Genomic DNA, 23,441 nt, shown 5'->3' with positions numbered 1-23,441 from the left:
TCTTCCACAAGTCAGAACGGCCGTCATCAAAAACCTACAAATATTAAATGCTGGAGAGGGTGTGGAGAAGAGAGAATCTTCCACTGTTGGTAGGAATGTAAACTGGTGCAGCCACTATGGAAAACAGCATGGAGGCTCCTTAAAAACTAAAAATAGAATTTGGAGGAGTTCCTGTTGTGGTGCAGCTGAAACGAATCCGACTAGGAACCATGAGGTTGCAGCTTCAATCCCTGGCCTTGCTCAGTGGGTTAAGGATCTGGCAATGCCGTGAGCTGTGGTGGATCTGGCATTGCTGTGGCTGTGGTAGAGGCCGGCAGCTGTAGCTCCAATTGGACCCCTAGCCTGGGAACCTCCATATGCTGTGGGTGCGGCCCTAAAAAAAAGACAAATGACACAAAACAAAAAAACAAAAAAAACCTAAAAATAGAATTTACCATGTAATCCAGCAATCCCATGCCTGGGTATATATCCAGTAAAGATAAAAACTCTAACTAGAAAAGATATACGCATCCCAATGTTCACGGCAGTACTATTTGCAATAGCCAAGACATGGAAGCCACCCAAGTGTCCATCAAGAGATAAATGAATAAAGAAGATGTGGTACATATAAATAAAATGGGATATTACTCAACCATAATAAAGAATGAAATATTCCCATTTGCAACAACATGGATGGACTTAGAGATTATCATATTGAGTGAAGTAAGTCAGAGAAAGGCAATTATATGATATCACTTATGTTTGGAATCTAAAAACTAATACAAATGAATTTATTTATAAAACAGAAACAGATTCAGAAACATAGAAAACAAACTTAAAGTTACCAAAGAGGAAAGGCTGGGAAGAGGGGAGATCAATTAAAAGTATGGGATTAACAGGTACATACAATCATACATAAAATAAACAACAAAGACTTACTGTATAGCACAGGGAACTATATTCAATATCTTGTAATAACCTATAATGGAAAAGAATCTGAAAAAAAATATATAGCTCACTTAGTTGTATACCTGACACAATATTGTAAATCAACTATACTTCAAAAAAAAAGAAGTTTACTATACTCTCAAAAAAAAAAAAAAGAAAAATTGGAGTACCCACCTCAGTGTTACCAAATTCAGTGACATTTCTATGTCCATGTGTTTCTCGACCTTGATCTCCTAATGGCATTGACTTGGTCCTATTCTTTCATTTCTCAAATCTTCTCTTCTTTTTTCCCTTCAGATGTTTCTCTACTACCACACTGACTGGTCCTTTCTCTGAAGGCTTTTCTAGGGTTCCTGAGGGGTAGGTCCTAGACCACTCCTCTTCTCTATTTATACTCTTTCCCTAGATAATCCCATTCATTTTCTTTGCTTTAAATACCATTTAATGCTAATGATTTCCAGAGGAGAATTGTTTATACCTCCCAAGAAGTCTTTCTTAATTCTGGTCTTACATTCAATTGTCTACTTTATATTTCTATTCAAATGTCTCAAAAGTGTCTTCAATTTAGCATGTCCAAAATAAAAGTCTTAATCTCCTGAAACTCCCTCTCAGCCTTTCCCATCTAACTAATGGAAAAACATGGTCCCACTTGACCAAATCAGAAAATTAGAGTTTATTCCTTTTCTCCAATCTCCAATCAAGTCTTGAGACATCTACTCTCCCCTCTCCCAATATACCCTGAATCCATCCACTTCTTTTTCCTACTACCACCACTCAGTCTAGGCCACCATTTTTTTTTCCTCCTGGACAATTGCAACAGCATCCTAACTAGTGACCTATCCTAACCAGTAACTCTATCTTTTGATACCTCCAACCTTTTTTGTGCATTATAGTAATATTCTTAAAATACAAATCAAGTGATTTCATTCCTTACTAAATAACCAAAAGCCTCCCGTTGCACTAAGGATAAAAACCAATTCCTCTTTTTGTGTGTGTGTGGGTGGGGGGGTGCTGTTAGGTGAAGGAATGATTCTGAATAGATTCAGAATCTCTATGCAAATTCTGAGGCCTTCAAAAACCAAGGAAAGGGGGCATATTTTAGCAGAAAGAAGCAATTAAGGAATTGTATTTAAATTATGAAATTAAGAGTTGAGATCAAGGCCAGCCTTAGGCACAAATGTGGATCAGATGATGTTTGTCTTCAGTGTTCCTGGCCTCCTCCTTTTCAACCATTCAGTTCCTTCCTTGGTATAACTCTGCCAGAATTGGGGGTGGGGGGGAATAGCAAGTATAACTGTAAATTTAAGTTTGATAACTTTTTGCATTTTAAACTTGTTTCTAATTATGATAGACTCCTTTCTTTATTACCCAAAAAGTTTCGGACAACTTTGAGAGAGATTAGAAAGAAGGGCAGAGGATTTAACAAAACCTAAAAACCACAACTCATGACCTATCACCTCTTCTGATTTTAAGGCTGATTCAGTTATATGGCTATTTAATGATTTTTCTAGTGCACTTTGAGCAGCTAAACAGCAGTATCTTGTCTCTTCTTATTTCTATGTGATGTGAAACTCATTTCCGTTGCAATGTTTTTTACCGTGAAAGTTTGCATTTTGAAAGATCATGTTCTTTTTTTTTTTAAATTGAGATATAACTGACATGTAATATTACATTTGTTTCAGGTGTACAAGAGCCAAATTCCCTCTTCTAATCTGCAAGGAAGGCACAATCTCTGAGTATCTCTCCAGTTTTGCCTCTCTCTCTAGTGTAGTTTTAGACCCTCTCTCCTTTGCTTATTAAGCCTCAGGTTCTGATTTTTATTGTCTTCACCAAGCTCTTTTTTTGCCTTTACACATGATCTTCTCTCTCCCTGGGAAGTTCTTCCCCTACATTTTGCATATCCAATTCCTTCATGTTCCTTAGATACCAAGATATAATCACTTCTCCAAAGAGATCTCTTTTGATTATCCTGTTATTTCTTTTTTCTATCTTAATCTTATCCTTGTTTTTCTTTAAAAACTTAACAAACACACATATGCTACTTACTAGGTGTCAAATACTATTCTATTCACAATAATCTCATTAGTAGATTAAATTATTTTCCCCTCTTTAAGAATGAGGCAACTGAGACACACACACAAATAGGCGGCAAATTGGGATTTGAACCAAGCAGACTAGCTTGTGTTTTTAACCACTATGCTGTATCCTGCCTGCCAGTGTCACAATTTAGAATTACTGTATTAATTTGCCTTTTTTTGTTATTGCTATTTGTTTTTTATTTATGTTATTGTTCGCTTATCTGTCACTCCCAGAACATAAGCTCCGAGTCAGGAACCATTGAGACCTGAAATCTTATTGGTCATTGATTTTACAAAGCCTAGTGTTGTACCTAGGACATAGTGAGTATTTCATAAACATCAGTTTTATGAATGAATGAACGAGTGCAAGAGAAAAGAGCATTCATGATGACAAAGTTGGCGAAAGGTTGGTTGGAGGTACTAGACCACAAAAATGTAATTTTTTCCTAAATATTCGTAAGAAAGTTCCATAGGTGATTGGAGGCTGCTAGGATAAAGAAATAGGAGGGAACCTTGCTTCCATGAATGATTTAGGAAATCATTTTCTAGATACTTGTCATTTATGTATGTGTGTATATGATATGTATGAGATATATATATATATATATATATGTATATATATAAAGAAAGAGAAATATAATTGTGCAGTACTGGAAGAGCATGGTGTACAAGGAGATAAGTCTACTTTCTGCAAGTTAAATGTCGAGGTAGAAAGGATCAAAGTTGTAGCAAGCAAACTCTTAAAGTATTAGAATAATGCACTTGTCTGAATGAAGTTAGACACAGTATTAACAAGGGTTTATCAATCAGAGAAATGTGGCAGGATAAAGTATAGGCAATGGGTGGCAATGAAACCTTAGAAAAAGCGAAGTCACAGAGGAAATCCATTCTTGGTTCTGTTCCAAAGGAAAGGGAGATACAAGCAGTCTATTCCAAGTGTTATGATCCCTTAGAAAGGTTGTGGAGTGAGGGTCGGCTAGAGGCATCCTGGGAAGAAGGCAGTTTAGATAACTGCAGTCACAGGTTTCCTCTCTTTCTCTTCAGCAGTTCAAGACCATTCATCATTGTGAGGGAGGAACTACAGGAATACCCAGGGGCAGGGTTGGGATGGGGTGAGGGAAGGCTTCTCAGTTGCAGCGAGGTCAAGGCTCCACAGGTGGAGTGGAATTCATGGTGGTCCAAAGTTTCACGTGTTTTCTTTCTTTCTCCCTTCCTTTCCCTCCCCTCCCCTCCCTCTCCTTTCTTGATCAGATAATCATAAGGGAATATTTTGCTGTAATTGTGAGCATGTGGAAGGAATCATTTTGTCTGTTTTCAGAGAGAGTGAAAACCACACCCAGAGAAACTATTAGGAAAGGACATTGTCCTTTGCTCTTCCTCCCACACCATCAACAACTGTCTTTTTTTCTTTACTGTGTACACAGGGATGGGAGAGTCCTGCCTTCTAACTGGGAAAGTTTGTGTGTATGAGTGTGTGTTTGAACATCTCTTGGTCACTGAGAAACAGTTTTTTAATAAGTGCCACTAGGAGACCAGGAAGGAACTGGTCAGACCCTTGATCCCACAGCCTCTTGGTTACACAAAAAACAGTTCTTTTTCTGCTCCTATTGCTTCCTTTCCTCTTGATTGTTCTTTATTCCCATCCCTTCTCCATTCTTTATTCTCTTTCACTATGACTTTGCCTTCTTCTCCTTTTGGGATTCTTCATCACCACTCTTCATATGGATTAAAGTGGTTATTTTACAAACACATAATACGTAGTGTTGCTGGTTTTGTATTAGTACTAGTGAGTGAAGGTGAAACCAACATAATGATCCAGGCTCTGCCTCTGGAGTTATGGTTATTTTTGGCTTCACCAGTTAAGAGTTGCCTGACTTTGGGCAAATTACTCAACTTCCCTATGCCTTTCCTTCAACACCTATCAATTGAGAATAATGTTTCCTACCTCAAAGATTTGCTGTTAGGATGAGAGAGATTGCATATGTACCATATTTAAAAGAGTGTTTGGCACATGGTCTCAAGAACTATTAGCTATTTTTTAACCATGTTGATTTTACAGTATTGTTGACACCATATATAGGGAATTTCATGCAGTTTTCCTTTACTGAAGAATCTGTAGAGTAGAATTATTGGGGCAAAAAATAATGGTCCCTAGAGGCTTAATGGGTACGTGAATTATAAAGATCTTTTCCAGAGTAGTGATCTTGTGATAAGCTGGGCACAGAAAGCTTGGGAGGAGGAAGGCAAGCAATCTTTAGCAAAGACTGTCCTGAAGGGGTAATAAGGTTAAGTGATGAGAGCCTGAGGTAAACCAGGCCAGGGTAGGGAAAGGAGGAGAGAGAGAAGAGAAGAGGAGACAGGTGGTAGGGGAGGAAGCGGGGCGGGTTGGGAAACGTTTGGGTGCACAAGCCCGGGGAAGGATGCTGTGAGCCCAGGGCGCGAGAAGGAGCGAGTCAACTACTGTTTGCTTCTCTTTGAGGAAGGCGCCAGTTTCCCGAGCTTGGGCTCTCACCGCGGCAAGAGGGTCAGGAGCCCAAGCCACTCTCGGGGGCCTCGACGTCCATCCGGGCAAAATCCTGGAGGAACTCCTGCGGCCAGCGAGCCGGGTGGGGGTCACTCGTCGCGCACGTCCCCCCGCCTCCTCCTGGGTCCCGTGCGCCAGCTATGCTGCGAGGCGGGAGGCGCCTCAGGAGGTTTCCGTCTGGTTCCTCCTCCCTCCCCCCAGCCCCGCGCCGACTCCGTCCGCCTCCCCGCCCCCCGCTCGGAGCCCCGGCCAGGCGCGGAGGGAGGGAGGGAGGGGCCCGACGCTGCATCATTCCGCACCGGCTGCAGCGGGGCCTGAGGGAGCAGGTGGAGCGGGCGGGAGCGGCGGGCCGGAGCGCGGGACTCGGGGAGACTGCAGTGACGCTGCCGGGAGACATGGCGGCCGCGCGCCTCTGAATAAGCAGGATCCGGAGCCCCTCGCCGCCCTCGGCCGCCGCAGCCAGGCCATGCCGCACCGCTGCTGACCGCACGCAGGGGCCTGCCCGGAGGACACATGCCGCAGCAGCTGCCGCCTCGCCCCTGATCGGCTCCCCGGCATTCTCCATGCTGCGTTTCTCGCCGGTTTTTCGGGCACTGTAGCCGCGGCTGCGGGAGGCGCAATCAGGGCAGTGCTCTGCTTGTTCATCCGGCCACACTTTTTTCCATTTTCATCCTTCCCTCCTCAGTTTTTTTCTCCCTTCCCTCGCCTGCTTTGCATCCATCTCTCTCACCCTGTGACCCTCCCCCCCCCTCCTGCCTCCATCTACCGGGGCTATGGCCGCGGAGGAGGTATTGCAGACTGTGGACCATTATAAGACCGAGATAGAGAGGTTGACCAAGGAGCTCACAGAGACGACCCACGAGAAGATCCAGGCTGCCGAGTATGGGCTGGTGGTACTAGAAGAGAAGCTGACCCTCAAACAGCAGTATGACGAGCTGGAGGCTGAGTACGACAGCCTCAAACAGGAGCTGGAGCAGCTGAAAGAGGTGAGTTGCCAGTCACCTCTTCCCTGCTCCCCCCCCCCACGCCCACTCATCATCATTTATGAAGAAGTCGGAAAAGATGCTATTGAAAGGACTGTTTCCTCCTCTTAGAGCCCTTTATAGATAAAAGAAGATTGAAAGAGTCCATTGTTTTGTCCCCAAGAGAGAAATTGCCCAGGAAATGAAATGTATAAGCTGGCATTTGGGAGGCAATGGCTGTTTAGTCTGTGGGGGAGGGAGATTCTTAAGAGTCCTCAAGTCTCAGCACTCTAAAGGCGACATTCATCCGGGTTGGAATGCATAAATCAAACTTCTCAAAACTGCTGTTATGTCAAACCCAGCTTTCAGTGACAATCCCATAATCCACAAAGACAAGGAGTAGGTTTGCGTTGAGGACCCGCAGTTTCAGGAAGCAGAGCCTATAGTACCTCAGCCTTGATGAGATTGGGAACTATTATTAGGAGAACTCCCCGCCAATCCCATTTGACAAAGGCTGGGCCATCGTCATTCTCCTTGGCTTTAGTTATTATTGTCATCGGGCTGAGGGAGAAAAACAACTCTACTGCTGGCTGTGTTTTTGCTGCCTTGATTTCACCTCTGAGTGAGGCTCTGCCGTGCTTGAAGTCTTATAAGGTCACCCTGACTAGGGAAAATTTAACTCCCCTACAAATGGTCTGAAAGAAAGGTGTATATCAAATGCGTGGGTAGCTGTGCATTTCAAATGAGGCTCTTCTCTTTGAAATGACTGTATGTATAAAACCAGAGTATCACAAATGGGCCATATATAAAACACTTGTCCTCTTTAATCTTTTGGTATTTTTAAAGACTGGCTGATGTTTTGGAAGAAAATAAGTAGTGAATAGTTTTTTGATTTCCTATCAAAGACCTTGAAGAATATACATCTTGTTGAAGGAACTCAGTCTGTTCTACCAAATTCCTGAGGTACTATGGGTAGCAAGTAACCACTTATAGATATAAATGTACACATACACACTGCTTTCCTATGTGGCATGTCTTTATTTTTAGGTACATATTGGCATTTAAAATATTAATTCTGGTTTGGTATATAATATTAATCAAAAATGTTTTTCTTATAATGTACTCAGTTTTTCAGGAGGGTGTCTTGTTTTGTGTTATTACAGTTTAAAAAACATGATTCATGACATATCTAATCAGCTTGCCTCCAGATATAGTACATAATATGGTAAGCATTTATACTTTTAGGTATGTCTTATTTTCATTCTGATGCCTAAATGACAGAAAATAAACATATGGTAAAAACCCCAACTAGAAATCTGATTTTTGTGTGTTAGGCTGTACATTTCTAGTTCACATTTTGTTTCATTTTTCCCTAACCACGTAGGTGTCTGTTCTTGACTACAGCAGGACTTAATGGTATTTTCTAACTTAGGTTTTAGGCTGATAGGTTTAAATTCAAATGATACTGAACCTTGTGAATTCAGTAAACAGGATGGTGACTGTAATTCTCAAAGATGTTTTGATGTTGTCTGCACTTATCAGCACTGCTTTGCCGAGACAAGGAAGTGCAAACCAGGCAGTGTTAGCCATCACCTCCTTGATGAAGGTGATAGACTTAATTTAATGAAATGGGGTGTAGCTGTTAACTGGCCTTCCTGTTATGGTCCAATAACCCTACTAGGGTTTTTCTGTGTCATTACATTCACCATGTGTTGTAAACCTTAATACAATTGTCTTTTATTTTTTTAATCTTTAAAAAATTTTATTGAAATGTAATTGATTTACAATATTGTGTTGATTTCTTCTGTACAGCAAAGTGACTCAGTTATACATATATATATTCTTTTTCATATTCTTTTCCATTATGGTTTATCACAGGATTTTTTTTTTTAATGCAGTTGTCTATCTGTGACAAGGAATCTGTCTTCATTTACATTGCACTGAAGTCTTTCATACAAAGCCCAGCACACAGTGAGCATACAATAAGTATTTTATGAAAGAATAAATTTATACTGGAAGAACATATACTTTATCAAGCATTTGCTAGTTAATGTTGGTTAGTGTCAGAAGAAGACTAAGAAAATTTGGAGGCATAGGAAGTGATTAGTATTAAAAACCACTTGTATTACTTTCATCAGAAAAAGTAGGAAAAAAGAGAAAAAGTGTTTTGTAAGAAGAGTGTAACAGTGATTTAATACAGAATAATGCAAATACCAATTATAATTCTTTTTCTATAAAATTGAGGAATATTTTGTTCTTTATAGCAGGAGCTTAATAAAAATTTATCAGGATCATTTTCACCAAATGATTCTTGTTTACATATGTATTTTTGGTTGCTTTTAGCATAAGTATAATTTGATTTTAGATTCCCAGTGAACAGGCTTATACAATTATATAAAAATGTATTTTAGGGTAATAAAATAATCATTATATTTGATAGTGAGACCTGTTATACTGATCCTTTAAACATGACATATACTTCAGTTGGAAATATTTTTTAAATGAGTTTAAGTAAGTCAGCCTCAATAATATTTCCTGTTTGAAAAGTAAGTCCCCAATAATGTGCAAACTAAGATATTGCAGTGATGATATCACATAGAAGCTATTTTTGAAAAACACTCTGATTTTTCAAAAGGAAGTTTTGTTCATTTTCAGGTACATATAGTAAATGGTGTTGTTGCATTATACTGTAAAGCCACGTATACAACCTTTGGTTTATTTCCAGGCTGTTTCAACAAACATGATGCATTTAAAAGTAACTGGACCAGTTTGTGGGAATGTGCACAGAAGAATACTGTGCTAAGTCCAAGTTGGACATTAGTAATTTGCAGTGTCGTGACTCGGCTCGGTCTTTACAGGTCATGTTGTTTTCAAGAGTCAGCACCCAGCAATGCTGCTGCCCTCCTTCCCAGGCTTTGTATGGCTCTGACAATGATGCAAGTGAGCAGTAATGCTGAAGATGTGCAGAATCAAGATGATGAATTCATTACTTTTTTCCTAGTTATTATCTTCCCTAAGTCTGGATTGCTTTTTGGCTTGGCCTCATATCATTAGGGCTCTGCCCTGTGCTTACATGACTGCTGTAATTCTGTTCCCAAAAGGACACACTTGAAAGAAAAGTACTAATGATGTGAAAAAAGAGTGATTTCTGATATCATCATAATATTCTCCTTTTCCTTATCTTTGGGGAGCAGGACAAAGCACGTGTCCCCTAGAATACTTGACCACGGCTTTATAATTTCATGAATAATGCATGTGTTTCAGTGGCCTGAGGGCCACCCCATGCCCAGTTATATTCAGGGCCTGGCTGAGTGTCTGTCTGGGATGAGTGGAAATAAGTACTGTGCCTGTCACCCAGGCCAAAATAGTGTTTGAAGAAGAGTCATGGTTCTAAGGTAAATTGAAAAGTAAAAATAAACATTCATTAAAGAAAACCCTAGAATTTAAATTTAAGGGTTTGTTTTTGTTTTTTGTTTCATTTTGCTTTGAAAATGTTTCAAATTTAAAGTATAGGAGACTTTCGAAAGATCCGCTTAGAAAGGAATGATTCAGCATTCCTGGTAGCATTTTAGAAACCGTATCCATGGGACAACTTTAGAAAAGTTTTGCAGCTAGGTTACAGTGGACTCTCTTCAACTCGTTTTCTCAACCTAACACCAAAGATAGAGGCCAGCTCCTAAGGAAGCACTTTGTGGATAATATAGCAGCTTTTCCTCTTTGAGCCAACTCGTTGCTTTTTCAGTACTGCACTTAAGTCATTCAAGAAATAAACACTGAACTCACATACTTTTAGAGATTGTCACATTAGGGACTTGACGAAAGACTTTTAACCACCTGAATTCTTCTTTAAGCACAATTTTTTCCCTCATACGCTTAGAAAGATTGTTAGTTTCTCTTCTCTTTGTAAATTCTAAATCATAAAATCATATGGAGGAAAAAACCCCTCAGATTTCTTTTCTAATCTATGAATAAAGTTGATACTAAATTTCTTTAAACTAGTATTTTTCCCCTCTTTTTTTTTTTTTTTTTTTTTTAAAGGACTGTACTCGTAGCATGTGGAAGTTCTCAGGCTAGGGGTCAAATCAGAGCTGTAGCCTCTGGCTACACCACAGCCACAGCAATGCTGGATATGAGCACATCTGCAATCCATACCACAGCTCATGGCAATGCTGGATCCTTAACCCACTTAGCAAGGCCAGGGATTGAACCTGCATCCTCATGGATACTAGTCAGATTCTTTTCCACTGAGCTCCCTCCCTCATTGTTTTTAAAGAAGAATGTTACATTTATTATCAAATAAAACATTTAAAATACAATGACATATGCTTTTGGAAAGTCGAGGTTACAAGCAACCTCAACAAACAATTACTTTCTTTTTTTTTTTTTTTTGTTTTGCCTAGTTTCTCCAGTTTGCACCATGTTTTTATTTCAACTCAAGATTTCATCTGGGAGTTCCCGTCGTGGCGCAGTGGTTAACGAATCCGACTAGGAACCATGAGGTTGCGGGTTCGGTCCCTGCCCTTGCTCAGTGGGTTAATGATCCGGCGTTGCTGTGAGCTGTGGTGTAGGTTGCAGACGCAGCTCGGATCCCGCGTTGCTGTGGCTCTGGCGTAGGCCGGTGGCTACAGCTCCGATTCAACCCCTAGCCTGGGAACCTCCATATGCTGCGGGAGCGGCCCAAGAAATAGCAACAACAACAACAACAAGACAAAAGACAAAAGACAAAAAAAAAAAAAAAAAAAAAAAAAAAAGATTTCATCTGAAGGTTTTTTTTCAGAATTTCATGCTTACAAATGTCCTTTCCTATCTCCCCCTTAAACGCACTTGTTCTTTATGGATATTTTATTCCAAATTTGAAAATATAATTAACTTACATGTTGAAATATAATGTAAAGGACTTTCTCGCACCTAAGGTTATACTGTAAATGTGGCTTTGAAGGCGCAGAGGGCATGAAGAGGTGCATGCTCTATCAAATAATTCATTATGCTAAAGGAGAATTGGGAAGTTCACATTATGGCTCATCGGTAATGAATCCCACTAGTATCCATAAGGATGCAGGTTCGATCCCTGGCTCTGCTTAGTGGGTAAGGATCTGGTGTTGCCGTGAGCTGTATAGGTCAAAGCTGTATAGGTATAGGTCAAAGATGTGGCTCAGATCCAGTGTTACTGTAGCTGTGGTGAAGGCCAGCAGCTACAGCTCCAATTTGACCCCTAGCCTAGGAATTTCCATATGCTGTGGGTGTGGCCCTGAAAAAAAAAATAGAATAAAAAAATAAAGGAGAAGTGGCAGGAGAAGAAATTGGGAAAGTGGCAGTGGCCGTCTTTTGTCTTGGGAACCATTCTGATGGGGAATCATTAAAAGGAAATGAAAGGAAACCCTTAATGATTGTATTTGGTGCCTTACATCTTATCTCCTAATCTTCATAGTAACTCAGAGGCCTATTGCCTTCTTTTACAGATAAGAAAATAATTAAAGTAATAAAGCATTGAACAATGTATACACCCCCATTTAGGACTAGGCATGTTGCATGCCTTATCTCTAATTTTTTTTTTTTTTTTTTTAAGGGCTGCACCAGCGGCATATTTGAGCTCTTGTCCATGACCTATACCACAGCTCATGGCAATGCCGGCTTCTTAACCCGCTGAGCAAGGCCGGGGATCCAACCTGTGTCTTCATGGATGCCAATCAGATTTGTTTACACTGAGCCATGGTGGGAACTCCTTTATCTCTAATTCTTAAAACCATCCTTCCCAAGGTAGATATGGCTTGCCTTGTGCAGAAGAGAAAACTTTGTCTTAGAGAGACCAAGGCCACAAAACTGAGTGGTGAAAGCTGGTTCAGGAAGAAGCCCGCTTTCTTTTCACTACACCTTACTACCTGAGAAGCTCAAACACCCCAGTCAGCAGGCAGTTTTGAAGGTCACTGTGTTGGTTGGTCATAGAGGGTGGATTGGCTCGGTGCCGGGGTTGGGAGTGGTAGGTGTGGTGTATGAGGAGGAGAGTACCTAAGGGCTACGGAGGAAATACAGGGTATAAATTGGTGTTGCATGTGATGGGCGTAGAAAGTGAGGAAAAGAGTAGAGTTAAGAATATCAGGATGGGAGTTCCCATTGTGGCTCAGTGGTTAACAAATCCGATTGGGAACCATGAGGTTGTGGGTTCGATCCCTGGTCTTTAGTGTGTAAGGATCCGGCTGGTGTTGTCGTGAGCTGTGGTGTAGGTCACAGACGATGCTCGGATCCTGAGTTGCTGTGGCTCTGGCATAGGCTGGTGGCTACAGCTCCGACTGGACCCCTAGCCTGGGAATCTCCATATGCCCTGGGTACAGCCCTAGAAAAGCAAAAAAAAAAAAAAAAAAAAAAAAAAAAGAAGAAGAATATCAGTATGGATAGATAGAAAGTGATTCTACTCACAAAGTAAGACTGTAGGGGAAAGGAGCAGTTTTCGAGGGTAAAGCTGATGCCAGAGTTATATGAGGCCTTTTAATTCATGTGTTCTTTGAGGGGAGGCATAAATCGTGAGATAAAATACTCAGTTCTCAGTGTAATAAAACAAAGGAGTAATTTGTACATTGCTTGTCATTTTATTGAAACGTAATATCTAGAATATGGAATATATGAACTTTAACAGTGTTTTCATCAATTAATTTGATTGCATTCTGAATTAGGAGATGTGCAGACATAAATAAGGGGCACAGAGAGGAAAACCAGCCCTTGCTGACTTCTTGGGTTAGGGTTGCTGGCAGCAACAGTACTCACTCTCCACAGACTGATACTTGAAAGTGCTATAGTGCTTTTAATTTAGGTTTTTTTCTTAAATTTTTTGGCCATAAGAGTTTGTTTGCTCTTTAAAAATTACAGTTGTGGGAGTTCCCTGGTGGCCCAGTGGGTTAAGGATCCTGTCACTGCTATGGCTGGAGTTGCTACTGTGGTGCAGGTTCGATCCCTGGCCAGGGAACCTTCTTCACACATTCCAAGCACAGCCAAAACAAAGAAACAAACAAATAAAAAAAACCCCAATTACAGTTGTGTAATTATGATAATTTGTGGCAACAATCCAAATTAGATAAAATTGTAGAAAAGTAAATAGTTTCACCTTCCTCTCCAAGTGCTGTCTTTATTCCTATACTTTGGTGAGTATTCTCTTATACTTGTTTTAAAAATATATGAATCCATATGCAGGTTTTAGTAGGGTTGTTTTTATAAAAGCGGGTTCATACCATACATGACATTTTTGTCTTACTAGTACTTTTTTTTTTTTTTTTTTTTTGCTATTTAGGGCCCTACTTGCAGCATATGGAAGGTCCCAGGCTAGGGGTTAAATCGTAGCTGCAGCTGCTAGCCTACACCACAGCAATACTGGATCCGAGCTGCATCTTTGACCTACGCTTCAGCTTGCAGCAATACCTGATCCTTAACCCGCTGTGTGAGGCCCGGGACTGAACCTGCATCCTCATGGATACTAGCTGGGTTCTTAACTCGCTGAGCCACAACAGAAACTCCACTAGTACATTCTTTTAAAATGCAGTTATCTCTAGGACAGGGCTGTATTTTTAAGGCACTAATGTTTCAAGTGTGAAGCGAATGGGATGAATTGGGGAAGAAAATCAGAGAACCTCAGGGAGTGTGGTTGACACTGGGGGCTGGGAGGGGTAGGGATGTGGCCCAGAGACTGCCCTGAGGATAGTTTGGGTGGCCTGTGAAAGAGAAAACTAGTATAGGTGTATGTAAATGAAACTGACAGGATTTGTTTGGTTGTCTCATGGCAGGCCTGTGTGGTAATACAGGGGAAAAGTCGGGAAGTTTTATTATGGGTGAATTAGAAGCAGTTTTGATTCCTTGTCTTCTTGGCTAGTGTCAGAACCATTATAATAGGTGGCTGGTTTCCAGAGCCAGCAAGAGCTGGTCCTGCAGTGTGGCTACATCCTGCCCATGCTGGGTCTTGGGGAGAAGCCAAGATGATTCAGGCAGTTGGACCTCATTATGTTATCTCATCTTTCCCGGTGATAATTGAGATTTGTTTCTTCTTTTTTTTTTTTTTTTTTTTTGTCTTTTTAGGGCCACACCCACAGCATATGGAGGTTCCCAGGCTAGGGGTCCATTTGGAGCTGTAGCTGCCGACCTACACCATAGCTCATGGCAACACCAGATCCTTAACCCACTGAGCAAGACCAGGGATCGAATCTGCATCCTCATGGATGCTAGTCAGATTTGTTTCTGCTGAGGCACAATGGGAACTCCTCCGAGGTCTTTTGTTTTTAACTTGTTATAAAAAAATTGCCTGTATTGCAGTACTATTTTGGTAATTATAAAGATAATGAAAAATATGAAGAAAATTAAAACCACCCATATTTTTATCACTTTGGGATATTATTATTTGTATTCTTTCCCTCTAGTATTCTTTTATGTGTCAAAGTATATAATTAGCAATCAAAATTGATATCAGGAGTTCCCATTGTGGCTCAGTGGTTAATGAATCCAACCAGGAACCATGAGGTTGAGGGTTTGATCCCTGGCCTTGCTCAGTGGGTTAAGGGTCCGGCGTTGCTGTGAGCTGTGGTGTAGGTGTAGGTTGCAGACGCAGCTCAGATCCAGTGTTGCTGTGGCTCTGGCATAGGCCGGTGGCTACAGCTCTGATTAGGCCCCTAGTCTGGGAACCTTCCTGTGCTGCAGGTGCAGCCCTAGGAAAGGCAAAAAGACAAAAAAAAAAAAAAAAAAAAGATATTAGTATAGGTACCAATAAATATGTAGATCCTAATACAGCTTTCTCTCAAAATTTGAATCATGCTGTCATACAAAATTATTGCTCTAAGAAAGTCTTTTTTTCATTAAAGCATAGTTTTAGGTGTATAATATAGTGATTCACAATTTTTAAAAGTTATACTTCGTTTATGGTTATTATAAAATATTGCTATATTCCCTGTGTTACGGAGTATATCCTAGTAGCTTACTTTATACATAATGGTTTGTATCTCTTAATTTCCTGCCCCTCTATTGCCCCTCCCCTCTTCCCTCTTCCCACTGATAACCATGAGTTTGTGTTTATGATTAACTTTCTCTTTTTTGTTATATTCACTAGTTTGCTGTATTTTTTAGATTCCACGTATCAGTGATATCATGCAATATTTGTCATTCTCTGTCTGACTTATTTCACTTTGCATAATATCCTGTAAGTCCATTCATGCTGTTGAAAATGGCAAGATTTCATTCATTTTTATGGCAGAGTAGTATTCCATTTGCATACATACCACATCATCTTTATCCATTCATCTGTTGATTGACATTTAGGTTGCTTCCATATGTTCGCTACTGTAAATAATTCTGCCATGAACTCTGAAGTGAATGTACCTTTTCAGAGAACAGAACAAGGCCTTGTGCGTCCCTGGAAGCCAGATTTTGTATTGGATTAAAGAACTGAACAGTAGGAGTTCCATCATGGCTCAGTGGTTAACAAATCCGACTAGGAACCATGAGGTTGCAGGTTCGATCTCTGGCCTTGCTCAGTGGGTTAAGGATCCGGCATTGCCGTGAACTGTGGTGTAGGTTGCAGACCCGGCTTGGATCCCACGTTGCTGTGGCTGTGGTGTAGGCCGGCATCTGTAGCTCCAATTACACCCCTAGCCTGGGAACCTCCATATGCCGCAGGAGCAGCTCTAGAAAAGGCAAAAAGACAAAAAGACCAAAAAAAACTAAACAGCATAGTTGTCCAGTTATAGGATGAGGCGGCCATCTTTAGAAAGTAGTGAGTTCCCTGTCACTAAAAAACTAACCACCCAAGAGTCTAGCCACCCAAGTGCTGGGAATACCATCTGGAGGGCTCATGCTTGGAAAGAAGTTTATGTATAATGATCTCTAACATCCCTCTCCTAGTTGGAGTTTTTTCATTTTATCATTCCAGGTGTCCCAAGTAATTTCACATGTTTTTGTTTGTTTCTTTGGCCTTGCCCATGGCATGTGGAAATTCCCGGGCCAGGGATGGAACTTGTGACACTTGTGCCAGCAGTCACTGGAGCTGTTGCAGTGACAATGCCCGATCCTTAACCTGTTATGCCATAAGGAACTCTCCTATGTTCTTGTTTTTATACTCCCTTCCCCATCACTAGATCACAGTGTTTTCAACATGGTTAAATTTTTCTTTTTAATGTATACTATTCCACAATATTAATGACTTTTGAACATTTTGAGTATTTTCAGAGTGTATCAAAAATTTATCTTGGAAGTTCCCATCGTGGCGCAGCAGAAACGAATCCCACTAGGAACCATGAGGTTGTGGGTTTGATCCCTGGCCTTGCTCAATGGGTTGCCGTGAGCTGTGGTGTAGGTCACAGACTCGGCCTGGATCTGGTGTTGCTGTGGCTCTGGCATAGGCTGGCAGCTACAGCTCTGATTAGACCCCTAGCCTGGGAAACTCCATATGCCGCGGGAGTGGCCCAAGAAAAGGCAAAAAGACCAAAAAAAAAAAAAAAAAAAAGTTAAAATGACTATATCTGTAAATTTTGGGATGTTTAAATGAAACTTTATACATTTTGAAGCTTTATGGTTGCATTGAGCGGGGGCCTACAACCTCCAGAATATTTTTGCAAACATATGATTATATATTTTATCATTTATGCTTAGTCCAGTATTTTATAATCTGCATTGTCACCTATTTTACATTGTATGCCAACTGGAATTTCTTTTTTGTTTTAGATTGTCTGTTACTTCTTTTTTTAAAACACGGGCTTCATCAGAGGCATGTCCATTATTTCTTCATTTATTCATTCAAAAGTTCGTACTGTGTGACTATTATGTGTACTGTGCTGCTTTCTGAAATTAAAATGTCGAACAGGAGTTCCCATTGTGGCTCAGCAAGTTACAAACTTGACCAGTACCCATAAAATGTCGAACAAAACAGACAAGATGGAACCGCCTGAATAGAGCTTACAGGGAGATAGTCAGCAAGTACACACACAATTTAAATTTGAGAAATGCCATCGGTGAAGAGATGGGGCTGGCTGGGGAAAGTGTGATCAGGAAAAGTCTCTCTTCAGAGCTGACATCTGAGCCCAGATCTGAGTGATGAGAAGGAATCAGTCTTGTAGGGGTTGAGGGAAGTGATTTTTTGGTTTTGTTTTGTTTTATCTTTTTAGGGCTGCACCTGGGGGTGGCATATGGAGGTTCCCAGGCTAAGGGTCTAATCGGAGCTACAGCTGCTGGCCTACACCACAGACATAGCAACACAGGATCTGAGCAGCATCTGCGACCTTACCTCAGGATCCTTCACCCACTGAGCAAGGCCAGGAATCCTTAATCCACTGAGCAAGGCCAGGGATGGAACCCATGTCCTCATGGATACTAGTCGGGTCCATTAATCACTGAGCCATGACGGAAACTCCTAGGGAAGTGATTTTTTAGGAAGAGGGACAAGTACAAAGATTTCGGAAGTATGTTGGGAATCGGTAGAGAAAATGATGGGTCACCATGCCTCTTAAAAATAACCACTCACGTAAAGAAGATGTGGGAGTCCCCTTGTGGTGCAGTGGGTTAAGGATCTGGTGCTGTCACTGCAGTGACTCGGGTTGCTGCTGTGGCATGAGTTTTGATCTCTGGTCCAGGAACTGCCACATACTGTGAGCGTGGCCAAAAAAAGAAGATGTGTGACGCGCGCGCGCGCGCACACACACACACACACACACACACTGGTATACTGCCCATAAAAAAGAATGAAAAATTGCTGTTTGCAACAACATGGATGGACCTGAAGGCGACTATGCTTAGTGAAATAAGACAGAGAAAGACAAATACTGTATGTTATCATTTATATATGGAATCTAAAAAATAATATAAATGAATGAATATCAAAATAAACACAGATATAGAGAAGAAACTAGTAGTTATCAGTGGAGAGAGGGAAGTGGGGAGGGGCAAGATAGGGGAGGGGATTAAGAAGTATAAACTACTATATAAAAAATAAATAAGCTCTAAAAATATATTGTACAAGAGGTCCCTGGTGGCCTAGTGGTTAAGGACTCAATGTTGTCACTACAGTGGCTCTGGTTACTGATGTGACTCAGGTTCAGTCCTGGCCAGGAACTTCTGAATGCTGTGGGTGTGCCCCACCCAAAAAAAAGAAGATGTTGCACAGCACAGAGAATATAGCCAATATCTTACAATAACTTTATATGAAGTAAAATCCGTAGAAATTTTTTCACTATTTGTACACATGAAACTAATATATTGTAAATAATTATACTTCAGTTATAAAATGGAAACTTAAAAAACAACTATTCATACTTGGAAAATGACTGTCCATAAATATAGTGTATTGCCTTTAGATTCTTCAACTGAGGTTTTGGAGCTTAATATTGGAAGAGTTTGAGCAGAGCCTAGATACTCCATGGAGGTCTTCCTTGAAGAGGTAACTCCCCATACCGACTAGGCATTAGGATCACCAGGGTGATTGATAAAAATACTGCTGCCTGGAGTTCCTGTCGTGGCGCAGTAGTTAATGAATTCAACTAAGAACCATGAGGTTGCGGGTTTGATCCCTGCCCTTGCTCAGTGGGTTAACGATACGGTGTTGCCATTAGCTGTGGTGTAGTTTGCAGACTCGGCTCGGATCCCTCGTTGCTGTGGCTCTGGCGTAGGCTGGCGGCTACAGCTCCGATTTGACCCCTAGCCTGGGAACCTCCATATGCCACGGGAGCAGCACTAGAAAGGGCAAAAAGACAAAAAAAAAAAAAAAAAATACTGCTGCTTGGACCCCACTCCAAGACAGTTCAGTCAGTCATTGGAGGTGGAGCGGGGCTTCTGTATGTTAACCCCTCTCCCCTCATAGGTGCAACCAGGGCTGAGAGCCTCTCTCCTAGAAATATCCAATTTTAGGAGTAAATGAGTCCATAGGAATAGAAGTGTTATTAAGAAAAGCTGGGAAGTTATGAGCTAATATGTAAACCTCCACTGCAGTCTTTTACTTCTCTATTTTCTGTAAATGAACACACTGGAAAGCCTTTCAGAAAACCAGCAAACATCATCAAAAACAACTTCATTAGACAGTTAAAATGTATGTTGAAAGTGTGTAATTTTCAGTCCCTCCAGGTTGTTTGAATTTTTAAAGTTATCTCCTTTGTTGTGTTTCTTTTGTTGCTCTCTTCTGTTTGCAGTTGTTTATGCCAACTTAAAGTCATAGGTAGAATATTAAAAAAGAATTGCTTTGACAGATTGATCTTTAACTTCTGGGGTTATTTCCACTCATTCTTTTGGTTATACATGTTTAGTGTTTTCAAGCATTATTTAATGGAGAAAAAGCACTACTCTAAAATATAATATTTAACTGCCATGTTTCTATCTTTATATTTAGGATGGAAAAAAAAGACCTGTTTACATTTACGGGAAGTACGCAATAACAGTAGCAATTTCCTTCAGAATGTTTTGTTGCACAGTTTGGCGTGGGTCTGTAAATAGAAGGTTCAGAATGATGGGTCTTTGTTTTTCTCTGGCATACTGCAGACTAATGCGGAATCAAATGCCACTGCTGAAGAGCTCTTAGCCATCAATTTTTGAAATTGAAAGAGGGTTATATCATAACATGAATGTGCCTTGTTGATAAGCCCCACTGATTGCCATTATCTGGATGGTTTTAGGAGATTTTTGAAGTTGCCTTCCATGGGAGGTAACTGGAGGGAGACAGGATACATTTAATCTTGCACATGGCTTCTTTTGATGCGCCGAAAATACTGTCATCTTACAGATTATCTTTTTGACATACATGGCCATCCTCTCCCCTCACCCGCCCTGCCATTAAATCATGATCTGACTTTCTTTCTGTTAATGCTTGTGTGTGTGCAGAACCTTTAAGTTCAAAACCTCAAGGAGATATAATTAGGAAGGAAAAGCAACCATTAGAGAGAGGGGAAAAAAGGATATAACACACTTGAAAACTAATTATAAATACTTTTGATTATTGGCTCTTTGGATTTTTTTTTAATTGATAAAGTTCTTAATTAGTGTTGGCGATTCACAACTTACTAGGGTTTAATGATCTCTTCTCCTGATCTGAACAACAATAACCCCTTTTTTGTTAAGATTTTAAAATAATTTAGAACTAGAACCCTTTCTTAAGATAGTTCTCAGATCCTCTGTCATTGCTATTATTGCCAGGCAACTTTTATGTGCTTTTTCATTTTAGCCAAAGAAATAATACATCCATGCAAATCACGTTGAAGTGTTGGGGATAATATGAGCTATTATCTGCTAAAATTGAGACCAGTATCTCAAAACCACAATTATATATATATATATATTTTTTGTTTGTTTGTTTTGTTTGTTTGTTTGTTTTGTCTTTTGTTGTTGTTGTTGTTGTTGCTATTTCTTGGGCCGCTCCCGCGGCATATGGAGGTTCCCAGGCTAGGGGTCGAATCGGAGCTGTAGCCGCCGGCCTACGCCAGAGCCACAGCAACGCGGGATCCGAGCCACGTCTGCAACCTACACCACAGCTCACGGCAACGCCAGATCGTTAACCCACTGAGCAAGGGCAGGGATTGAACCCGCAACCTCATGGTTCCTAGTCGGATTCGTTAACCACTGCGCCACGACGGGAACTCCTCAAAACCACAATTATATTTTTAAACAATGGTCACAGTAAATGACAATGAAAAGAACTCTGGACCAATGAGATTTTGGTCATATTGATCAATTCAAGTGAATATTTAAAATTTTTTTTTATTAAAGTATAGTTGATTTGCAGTGTTGTGCCAATTTCTGCTGTACAGTAAAGTGATCCAGTCATACATACACATACCTTCTTTTTTTTTTTTTCTTTAATATTCTATCATGGTCTATCCCGGGAGATTGCATGTAGTTCCCTGTTTTGTAGAGTAAGGCCTCATTGCTTATCTATTCTAAATGTAATAGTTTGCATCTATTAACCCCAAACTCCCAGTCCCTCCCATTCCCTCCCCTTTTCGGCAACCACAAGTCTGTTCTCGATGTCTGTGAGTCTATTTCTGTTTTGTAGATAGGTTCATTAGTACCATATTTTAGATTCCACATGTATGTGGTATCATTTGGTATTTGTCCTTTTTCTGACTTTCAAGTGAACATTTTTTAAGTTGTGTTTTAATTGTGATGCTAATGTGATTTAGAAATATGACAGTGGGCACCAAAGTAAATACCATGAGTAGGTAGGTCACTGGGTAAAGCTAACTAAAGTTTATTCATTTTTTTCCCTATAGTAACGGTATATTTAGTGCCTCCTCTGTCTGTGCAGTCTGTGTGCTGAGAATACAGCAGAGACAAACCCAACAGGAATATCCGTGGTGGTGAAGCTTACTTTCTGCAGGGGAATGGGAGTGGGACAGTAAATAAAATGAATAGGTGAAATAGGATGTTAGGAGTTCCCCTTGTGGCTCCTCGAACCCGACTAGCATCCATGAGGACGCGGGTTTGATCCCTGGCCTTGATCAGTGGGTTAAGGATCTGGTGTTGCCGTGAGCTGTGGTGTAGGTCGCAGACACGGCTGGGATTCCGCATTTCTGTGGTTGTGGCGTGGGCCGGCGGCTACCTCCTATTAGACCTCTAGCTTGGGAACCTCCATATGCTGCAGGTGTGGCCCTAAAAGACAAACAAACAAAACAGAGAAGGGAGAGATGGTATGTGAAATGGAGAAAGGCCAGAGAAAACCTCCTTGAGAGGACCAGTGGAGAGCCCTTGTGGCTGGAGGGGACTGAGCAGGTGGTGGATAGTGGGGACTGGGAACATTGCCAGTGAGGATGGTGGAAGAGGTGAATAGCAGTTGAGGTCAGAGAGGGAATGGCTATCAAGTGATGCAGCAACTTTTACTTTGTTTAATTCTACCCCTCCCTTTTTAGTAGCAATTTCTTTCTTTATTCTCCCACTTTTTTTTTTTTTTTTTTTTTTGGCCTGTGGCATGTGGAAGTTCCTGGGCCAGGGATCGAACTTGAGCCACAGCAGTGACAATGCCAAAAGTCCTTAATTGCTAGGCCACCGGGGAACTCCACAGCGACTTTTAAATTGTTACTAGGACTTTGGCTTTTGCTCTGAGTGGTACGGGAAATTTTTGGAGGATTTGAGCACAGGCGTCACAGTGTCCTACACTGTTTTCCCCACCTGCGCATATGTTCAGAGAAACTGTAACCTTCTTCAGGGAAAAGGAATTTAACCTGGTTGCTTGTGAAATATGTCACGTTCTCCTCTGTGCCTCCTGCATAGCAGGTGTGTAGTAGATGTTTTTGGTATGTCATTCATTTAGGCTGGGGGAGAAAAGGCAGTGTAAGTAACATAGTTATTTTGAAAAGAGGTTGAACCAGACCACATGTTTAACAATAACCGTTTGTTTGACTATTTAAACCAGTTTACTAAAAAAGATACTGTGCTGACTTACCTGGTTCCTTGTATTGGAATCTTTATGATTTTCTACTCTCCGTCCATATGGGCCATCTAGTAGACCCTAGTCTAGGGTGACATAAAGGCAGTTTAACATTGTCTGTGCCACAGTTGATATTCTAGTTCCTGAGGGACTGGAATGGATGCTGGTCATTCATTCATTCATTCATTCATGTATTAACTGTTTAGAGAGCATCAGTTAAATGCCAAGCTTATGCTGTGCATACAAAAATGAGGAAGAGGGAGTTCCCATCGTGGCGCAGCGGTTAACAAATCCTACTGGGAACCATGAGGTTGCGGGTTCGATCCCTGCCCTTGCTCAGTGGGTTAATGATCCGGCGTTGCCGTGAGCTGTGGTGTAGGTTGCAGACGTGGCTCGGATCCACCGTTGCTGTGGCTCTGGCGTAGGCTGGCAGCTACAGCTCCGATTAGACCCCTAGCCTGGGAACCTCCCACATGCTGCGGGAGCAGCTCAAGATATGGCAAAAAGACCAAAAAAAAAAAAAAAATGAGGAAGACATGGTCTTTATTTATTTATTTATTGCTTTTTAGGGCTGCAGCTGCAGC

The 23,441-nt window shown here is 41.0% G+C and overlaps 1 protein-coding gene across 12 annotated transcripts in view; it reads left to right on the top strand.

Annotated features, from left to right (window-relative positions):
- BICD1 (BICD cargo adaptor 1) overlaps positions 5,825-23,441 on the top strand; it is a 246,058-nt gene continuing 228,441 nt past the window's right edge. For 7 of the 12 annotated variants that reach the window (XM_021092081.1, XM_021092079.1, XM_021092080.1 and 4 more), the window contains exon 1: positions 6,193-6,515. In XM_021092081.1, coding sequence (XP_020947740.1) covers positions 6,303-6,515 — 213 coding nt within the window. In that variant the 5' untranslated portion in view covers positions 6,193-6,302. Of the gene's footprint in view, positions 6,516-23,441 lie in introns of all 12 variants that reach the window. The other 5 variants (XM_021092076.1, XM_003126397.6, XM_005664003.3 and 2 more) reach the window with 3 other exon arrangements.

Source organism: Sus scrofa, chromosome 5 (assembly GCF_000003025.6).
Source record: "Sus scrofa isolate TJ Tabasco breed Duroc chromosome 5, Sscrofa11.1, whole genome shotgun sequence".
Classification (NCBI taxonomy): domain Eukaryota; kingdom Metazoa; phylum Chordata; class Mammalia; order Artiodactyla; family Suidae; genus Sus; species Sus scrofa.
Note: the sequence above shows the minus strand (reverse complement) of the source record. Positions and strands in the feature narration are given on the sequence as shown.